The sequence below is a fragment of the Pteropus vampyrus genome, unplaced genomic scaffold (assembly GCF_000151845.1).
Source record: "Pteropus vampyrus isolate Shadow unplaced genomic scaffold, Pvam_2.0 Scaffold100, whole genome shotgun sequence".
NCBI classification, from domain to species: Eukaryota; Metazoa; Chordata; class Mammalia; order Chiroptera; family Pteropodidae; genus Pteropus; species Pteropus vampyrus.
In genome coordinates, this window is record NW_011888881.1 from 567241 (window position 1) to 576395 (window position 9155).

The 9155-nt window shown below is 52.3% G+C and overlaps 1 protein-coding gene across 1 annotated transcript in view; it reads right to left on the minus strand.

Moving 5' to 3' along the window:
* Window positions 1-8747, minus strand: part of IL5RA (interleukin 5 receptor subunit alpha) — a 23686-nt gene extending 14939 nt beyond the window's left edge. Inside the window, exons 1-4 of the mRNA XM_011364737.2 lie at window positions 8422-8747; window positions 8159-8346; window positions 6097-6242; window positions 3595-3733 (exon numbers count right to left, since the gene is read on the minus strand). Coding sequence (XP_011363039.1) covers window positions 3595-3733; window positions 6097-6242; window positions 8159-8346; window positions 8422-8747 — 799 coding nt within the window. The remainder of the gene's footprint in view (window positions 1-3594; window positions 3734-6096; window positions 6243-8158; window positions 8347-8421) is intronic.
* Between the last annotated feature and the right edge of the window lie 408 nt (window positions 8748-9155).

Consider the following 9155-nt stretch of genomic DNA (forward strand, 5'->3'; position numbering starts at 1 on the left):
CAGCAGAGACAATAAAGGAACTGAAGAATGTGGAAGTTAAGAAAGTTTAAAAAGGAGAAAGACGCGAAAGGAGGGAAGCCGGCTCTTGAGATAAGACCAGAAGCCAGTGGAGGAAGAGCAGGCGATGCAATGAGTCTGATGAAGTCAAACCGTGAAACCGCTCCTTCCATCTCAACACAGAACACGCTATTCCTCGCTCTGGAAATCCTGGCCCAGGAGGCGACCTACGGCACAGCTTCGGGCCAGGCGGGGAGTGCACGCTCGCTGGCTGTCCCCGGAAGTGCCGCCCGCTAGCCCCCTGACCTCCAGGGACCTTGCCCACCCAAGCTGGGCCGCGGTCCTGTCTCCTCCAGACGCTCTTTTCTCGTCAATCAAAACTCACTGATCCCCTGTCTGACTCCTCACTTAGTAACCTTGGGCTGAAACGGGTTAATTGAATCCACTCCACTAATTGACTCAGGTGTCACCTGTTTGAGAAAATTATCCATTAATAGCGACTTCTTGGCTGTTTGATAACTACTGAATTATTTAGTTATCTCTGGGCCTCCAATTCCTGACCTTAAAAGAAAGGAGGACTTAAGATCTAAGTCAGAGGTGACATTTGAGTTGGGCCCTGGAGTGAGAATGGACAGGAAGGGCTGTGGGCTGCCCGCTACACCACAGGCTAGGACAGAAGGCAGATCACCTGCAGGACGTGAACGGAGCAGCCAAACTGCCGGACAGACAGCAAGCCGAGCGTCGCGATGGCCACATCCTCAAGGGGTGAGGATGAGTCACACCCGATGTCCCAGTGGGGCCCGGACTTCCTATTAAGTTTATTAATCATCTTGACGAAAATGAAAAGTCTGCATTGATTAAGTTCATTAATGATCCTAAGCTGAGCAAGGGAGTAAATTCCAGAAGCGACGGATTTATAAGATGAATAATGATATTAATCAGCTCGTTTTCATGAAGCGGGTGGCAGTAAATGAAATGGGATTTGCCATAGATAATGGCCGCGAGGTACACCTGGGGGGCGATGATAATGAGCCCAGTTTCAAACCAGGAAGCTGTTATTTAAGGAAGAGAGTGCTAGAATGGAGAGCGAGTGATAAATAAAAAGCCAGCTTAAAATAAACTCATTATGGATCACAGTTTCACTCTCGGAATGTTTGTGGTGGGCTGACGGAGCAGAGGAACGTAATGGCAGAGTTGGAAGGGAGGTATGGCACCCCTGTTTTACAGGTGAGGGAATGAGACCCCGAGAGGTACAGCGTGACTGACTAGGTCCAGGGTGGGGAAACCCTGGCACGCCGGTCACCTCCCTCTCCCCTGCAGCGGTGACAGATGACCTAAAGTAGCCTGAGACTGCTTCTCAGCACAGCCCTCCCAACAGTCTCCGACGGCCTGGCTCGTGCAATGCCATCGCGTGCCATCTCCGGCTCAGGTCACAGAGCTGGACAGCGGCACAGCCATGGCCGAAACCTGAATCTCCTGGTCCATCTCTCCAAGTTCCAAACGCTCGACAGTCAGCACTGACTAGAACGTCAAAGCGCAGACTCGCGGAAAGCAGAGTGGGACCTTAGCCCAGGTCCCCGCCTGGGTCTCCACCATGTCCTCTGAGGCCCTTGGACAGCGTGAAACAAGCCTCTGACACCTCAGGTGTAGGAATGCTGGGAAGACATTTCAAAATATCGCTAATCTGGGGCCGATGAGTTTTGTGCTATTGGGGAATAACATGACGCATTTTTAAAAAGAACCCCTCCCCATAAATGCAAATAACGAAAATTAAGCTTGGACTGTGGGCATTTGCTAAAATTTATAACCTCGTTAAATAAAAATCCCCTCCCCGGACTGGTTCACGTTTCCTCTGTTTCGCTCTCGGTGAGCGGAGTGAATTTTATCTGTGCAGATGAGGCAGGGTTGGGGGCGGTCCCAGGTCGGGCCACCAACCTAGGGACGGGGGAGGAGGGGCGCTGGCCCGGGCAGAAGTAGGAAGTGGGTGAAGTTGGGCCCTTCTCAGTTCCTTTTGTACCCCTTTCACTTCCTTCCCCCCCCTGGGAAGACTCACGTTGCTTCCCCGGGTCCCAGTGGGGTGATGTGAGGGCCACCCTACGGGGCTGTGCTGATTGCCCGGCAGTGGTGCCATGCCTCTGGGAACTCAGCACACCGGCCCCCTTGCAGGCTCTCAAACGCCCCCCGCCATGGCTCAGGCCTTCCCTCGGCTCTCCCAGGCCTCCACGGGCACCCCCGATCTGCGTGACGTCTGCACAGGCTAAGGAGTCACTGCCTGGGCACTTCCCGAAGACCCGCCCACTAGCCCAAGAGAATGAATTAAATCATGGAGAATGTTCGCGTGTGCCTGAGAGAAATCTCTCCTTAAGGACACGCTTCACTCGATCGCCGAGTTCCTGTGGGATGAGGGGAAGACGGCATTCACGTGCCTGAGCAGCCATCACGGCAATGTCAGCTGTCGGGGTCGCATAAACGAGGGCCCAGCTGGGCACCGAGCCGCACCTTCTACATTAGGCCCCAGAGATCTCCCGTCAGCCCGTGTCCCCGTGGATCTTAGCCACGCTCAGCCACGTCTGCGAGCGTCGCCAGGCCTCACGGCTGTGACACGCACCCGCGACAGACTGGTTGTTTTCTGTCTTCTGCCCAAGACGCCCAGAGAGCGGCAAACACAGACTATGAATTCTGTGTCTTCAAGGTACAAGGCCACGTCTCCGGGTTTTGGGGTCTCCGCCCGGCATCTACAGAGGTGGGCCCTCCCCCTTCACAGTCCCCACGCGCAGATACGATGGCCCTCTTATTTACCAAGTAAACTAGTCAACTTGGTCATGAACCAAAAGGCCGCAGAATCAACACAGGAGCCCAGGCAACGTCCCATCCTTTTGACCCTCTACGTCTGTTAGGCTAAGGAAGGGCTCAGGGGCGGATCCAGATTCTGTAGGTCCTGAACCTTATGCAGTGTTGTCATCTTCTTTAAGAAACAAAAGCGTTCATCCCAAATTAGGTACGGGGCAACTATGGAAATGGAGGATGGCTGGCAGCGTCCGGGAGAAGAGGGAGAGACAGGTGTGTGTTTGCAGAAGGACACCGGCAGGGCTCCCGGCGGTGATGGCACTGTCCCGTGTCCTGCCTGTGGTGATGGACACAGGCACCTGCACGTGTGACACCACTGCACACAACTAAACACACAAATGAGCACCCAGGAAGGTGACGAAATCTGAATAAGGTCCGTGGATCGTATCTGGCTGGGACATCGTACCATAGATTTGCCAGAAGTAACCCTCGAGGGGAACTGGGGGAAAGCCACACGGGCTCTCTCTGCATCATGTCTGTGAATCTACAAGGACCTCAAAATAAAAATTTTGATTATAAAAAGTTAGATAGAAGTAGAATCGGATATTCTGGGGAAAGTTAGGTGCAGGGTTTTGGAAAGGCTGGCGCTAGCGAGAAGCTTGAACGCTTAGCCGTGTGCGGACTGGGGGACGAGGCACAGCAGAGACGTGACAGCAGCAGCACCCGCAGGTGCCTGTGCTCACTTCCCAGGGCGACCTGCTTGAACCGCGAATGAGGTCGCTGGTTCTCAGATGAGCGCGAGAGACTCACCCATGACGACGGGCTGAGTCCACTCACTCCAGGGCCCCGCTGTCCTGCACATGGAGCTCACCGCCGCCCGCACGCGAATGGAGTACTTGGAAATGTCGTGAACAGCTGAGGTGAACTCCTGAGTCCTCATTTTTTCTACCTAAATGGGGAAAAAATATCATCGTAATCATCTCTAGACGCGTAATTAAAGTGATGCCCATCAGCGATCAGAATGGGGGGTCGCGTATAAGCCAAGGGACTCACTGTTCGACGACCCATTTAAAATCGAGAGGACACATGGCAATGAGTCTGTTCCGAGCTGCTGGCAGCACGTACACAAAGTGGGCAGCTGTGCAATGTGCATGATCCGTCTGGGCCCGATGGATACTCCCAGACTGGAACACTGGGACGGCCGAGAGCAGAATGCAAAATCCCCTTGTCCTGTCCTTCCGTCACGTTTCTAAACAATGTCCCCCAGTTTCCATCATACTTTGCATCAGCAAACTACAATCTGCAGGCCCCTCTGGCCTGCTGCCTGTTTTTGTAGGGCCTGCAAGCTACGAATGGGTCGTATATCTTTAAGTGACTGAAACAGATCAAAAGAGTGTCTCATGACACATGAAAATTACATGAAATCGGCATCTCAGTGCTTGCAAACTTACGTTTCTGTACAATCAATCTGTGCTTGCGTTTGTTATGCCTGCAGAGCTGACTAGTGGTGGCCCAAACCATGCAGTCTGCAAAACCTGGCATGTTTCTTTGGTCCTTTACACAAACAGTTTACTGATCTCTAATGTACGAGAGTGGAGGGGAAGGAGAAGGGGGTGTACAGAGAAGTAGAAACAGCAGAGACCTTGAATCTAAGATGGGCGGGTGGGATCTGCCTCCAATTACCCCCAGTGCACTTCCTTGACCTCTCTGAGCCTCAGTTTCCTCATCTGTCACATAGGGATAGCAACACCTAACTCTTGGATTATTGAGTTCAGTGGAATGATCTCGGTACAGCCCAAGCTTAAGGAAATATTAAGTTGCATCGTATGGAAACAGCCAATACCCAACCCATGTTTGATCAGCAAAAACAGCAATTTTGGATGGTTCAACCCAATAATATGTGCCCAGGTGCCGTAGGCAACTTAAGCTGACGTTGGCCCAGTGTTGAAGCGGTTTCTCACAAACGAGCCCTTCTCCAAGGTGCTCTGTATTGATCAGTGTCACCACCGTCCAGCTAATCTCCTGGGCTCCAAACCAGAGAGGTGTCCCTGCCACCTGCACCTTAACTATTCCTATGTGTGTCTCCCCCTTCCTCCCCTGCCCCACGACCACTGCCTACTTTAGCTCCCCTCATCTGTTGCTAGGACAGGTGCAGTAGCCATTAGCTGACATCGCTATGTCCAAGTGACCCTTCCCCACCTACATCAGCTTTCATGCTGCTACCAATGGTAAGATTGAGTTTGAATCTTGACTTCTCTCTATTTTTCTAGCTCTGTGACTTTGGGCAAGTCCCTTAATCTGTGTGTGCCTGGCTTTCCTGTAAAATGGGAATGATAATTGCATAGCGGAGTTACTGAGACAGTGGGGCAAATGAGTCCAGTAAAGCTCGGCACACAGCTGATGCTCAGCAGACGTCGGCTTTCTTCCCAGTTGCCCTTGAACTTTTCGTCCGTTAATGCCAGTGAGTTAGTTTCTAAGTCGTAATACAATGCACAGAACATAAAATTCACCTCTTTAACTGTTTTTAAGTGTCCAGTTCAGTGGCGTCGAGTACGTTCACATGGTGTGTGACCATCACCACCATCCGTCTCCAGCTCTCTTCACCTTGCAAAACTGATAATCTGCCCATTAAAAAACAACGCCCCATCCCACACCCCCAGCCCTGGCAAACATCGTTCTACCTTCTTTCTCTACGAATTTCACCACTCTTGGCATCTCGCATAAGTGGAACTGTACAGTATTTGTCTTTTTGTGTCTGGCTTATTTCACTTAGTAAAAGGTCCTCAAGGTTCATTTTCGGAAGGCCCTTCCTTTTCAAGGCTCGCTAATGTTGCATCATATGTTTTTGTCACATTTTCATTATCCAGTCATCTGTCTGTGGACACTCGGGTTGCTTCTTCTTTTTGGCTTCTGTGACTAACGCTGCTGTGAGCATGGATGTACACATCTCTCTCTCTGAGACGTCGTTTTTGATTCTTTTGGATATACACCCAGAAGCGGAATTGCTGGATCACATGATATTGCTTTCTAAATGCCACACTGTTTTCCATAGTGACCGGCCGTTTTACATCTTCACCTACAATAGTGCTGAGGAGTTTTTATCTGATACCTTGTCTTATTTTCAACCAAAAGTATGTCCTTTCAAGACAAAAGGCCAGTAGGGTGGGTTTATTTACATAAAACCTGGGTAGACGTAAGTTATCTTTGACCTCATTAGTTCTAAGCTATAACCAGAGCAGACACTGAAGACAATTTTAGAAATGTCTCTAAAAGAATGCTGTCATTGAACATCGGAACGGTCTGAAGAATTACCTGCAAATAACCCTTCCTTGCGTTGTAAATTTCCACTTCGTAATCAAAGCAATGGGTTGGAAAGGCAGAAACTGGTTTGTCCCATCGGATAGAGAGACGGCTTCCTTCAATGTCCGCCGTGACGTTCAGCGGAGGGTTTACTTGATCTAGGTTAGGAATGAGAGCGGGGTCAGTGATCCAGGCTGACAGGTCCCACCCAATCCCACTCCTCAAGGCATCTCGAGGAGGCCACCTTCTCGAGTATTGGCCCTCAGGAGGCTCACACAGGGCTGCTGTCATAAAACAGGAAAGAACTCCCTGTGTAACGGTCCAGGACTCCTATCCCAACGGGCATGGAATGATTGAATCCCATCCCTTTTTCACTCCTAGAGTTGGGCCGAGGGCAGGGTAAACTGATCCTGGAGAGAAACAGCCCCGCTCACCTCGCCCCGCCCCGACGAGCCAGGTGTGGAGCCGGGGTGTGGGCCCCCGCTACCACTTCCCCCGTCTGGGCTTCGGGTTTTTTGTTTCATTCTGCCGTTTGTGTCTCGTTTTGGTTTGTTTGGGACATGGAGTGGAAAGCTTTTGTTTTCTCTCGCATAAAAAGAATGGACTGGGCTAAATTTGTCTTCTCTTGAATAAGAACTAGAGTCCTCTCCCCCGAGATCTCACTTGATTGCCTATGGCCAAGTGACGTGGGTAGGAAATATTTCTGAGTGAGCGTTCTTGTCTTAGGTTACGTGGCGAAAGTCTCACAATTAATGAATCACAGAGACAAGCTAAGGGTAGGACCCACTGTCTCCAGAACCTGCCACTCCCAAAGCAGAAAAGGTTTACCCCAAAAGTCTTTGTTTTAGTAATCTGAGGAATTGGTTTCAATAATGTGCAAATCATATAAGCAAATGAATTCCTGTGGTCTGTTCCAGACTGTGTTCCATTTTCACATTAATATCATTGTTTTCTAAGTCCTTCTCAGCATTTTTTATCACCTGTTTTCATGAAAGTGACATTTTTAGGTCACCTAAGAAATAAACGATTGAAGAGAATTGCATTACTCTTTAGTAAATGCTGTGATCCTTTAAACAAAGTTCTGCTCTATTGGACAGATATAGATATGTGACAAGTCAATCACGTCCTTTAAATAACAGTTTGCATATTTTTTGGATACTCGCACGAGGCACCCTTCTCAACACTTTATAATTATTAACACTTAATTCTCACAAAAACCTTGTTGGAAGTATTGATTTCTCCCATTTTGCAGATAAGACCGAGACACAGAGAAGTGAGCAGCTCATCTAAGGTCACTCAGCAACTCGGCAGGGGAGCCAGGGTCCACAGCCCACTCCGACGACTGCCACCACCGGAGCCTGGCACGTTAGTCCCCACGGATGCTGTGCTAACGGCTCCTGATGAGTTGCATTAATATACATATCCAGAAGGAAGGAGGATGCCTTCTGCTTTGACCACTGAGCAAATGAAACCCTAAGGAATATGTTTACATCTGAGCATCACAGGCCGAGGGAGGCATTTTAACTGAGCCCGGTCCAGAGGAGGCAGACCAGAACGGCGAGGGGCACGCACGAGGAAGTGGGGGTGGGCAGCTCCGGCCAGAGAGGCCTCAGGATGGGAGCGTGGCCGCCTTCCGAGAGCCGAGAGGCCATTGTGGGGACAGGGGTCAGAGTGGCTTGGAGGTGTCACCAATCTATCGCAGGGCCCAGGGGAAGAAATACCCCAGCAGCCACAGCTGCTGAGACGTGAAATCGCTTCCCTCGGCAGGGAGTCCCTTCCCCCGTGTGCTGGGTCACCACTGGGGGGTGGGAGGATTTGGGGCACGACTGGCGGGGGAGGTGCTGCTGGCACCTGGCGGGCAGAGGCCAGGGGCGCTGCTGCTGAGACCCTGCCGTGCCCGGCGCGGCCTCTCCCCGCAGTTATCCGGCCCCTCGTGTGCTCCGGCCACATGGGGTTTTCAAGCAGGGGCCGGTGGCTGCTTCGCATCTGGAAAGCAATGGGGTGAGGCGACCTTTTCCACCCCTTCCACGCCGAGCTTCCGCGGGCCGGTGCCCGCGCCTCCGAGCCGTCTTACCGATGGCGTGCAGGGCGAACAGCCGGTCCAGGGGCCGGATGGCGGCGCGGCTGCTGGAGCCGTTGACGCGCACCGCGAGCGAGCCGCGCCCTTGGCCGTCGATGGAAGTCGCGGGAAACCAGCCCGCGACGTTCCGCCCCGACGCGTCCTGCCCGTATTCTCGGCATTCTTCGGTCTGGGAGCCGTACCTAAATCGGAAGGCTCGTAAGATTTTTAAGACCGGAGGAGACTACCCATCTGCGTAGGTAAAAATAGGTCGGAACCTGTAGTAGAGGAAATAGCGCGTGTCCTCAGGGGAAGCCTCGCCCGCCAGCCAGGTGCAGCGAAGGGAGACCTGGTACTGCCGTGAGCGCGTCCGGTCACTCGCCACGGTGTTTGCGGTGCAAGTTAAATTGACAGCCGAGGTTCCAGGAGCCCCTGCGAAGTCAGAAATAGAAAGGCCGAGACGCTGGCTGAGGCGTTCGGTCTCGTGGCTTCTGCGAACCGGCAGCCGAGCCTCCTTCAATCTGGTAAGAGAAGCTCTAGAATTAAACACGAACGCTCTGTCCCAAGCACGCACTGTTTTGTCGGGCCGGATGTAATGAAGCATCAGGCGTTGTCCCTGCCCCCAGCGGGCTCAGAGCTGGGGACGGCAGGGTAGAAATGCAGCTGTTCGTGAAAGACAGATAACGTGATGTCGATGAGCACCCAGCCCGAGGGTGAGCTCTGAGGGGCACAAGCAGCTCTCAGTGTACGGGGCGGAGTAAAGGGCTCTATGGAGCAGGGGCGACGGGACCTGGGCTTCGACTTCACGGGGGGTTCAGAAGGGCGGGCCAAGGATGAGCCCGGAAAGCAAAGTCTTCGGGGCGGGCGCGTGGGGCCGGGTTCGAAATCCATCTGAGCAGAGCGGAGGACCAGGTACCGTGCAGGTGCAAGGTGCCAAAGACTCCACTTAGGAGGGAGCTGAGCGGCCCCCGTTTTGCTTATGATGATTTTGAGCTTTTGAGCCGAGGACCGA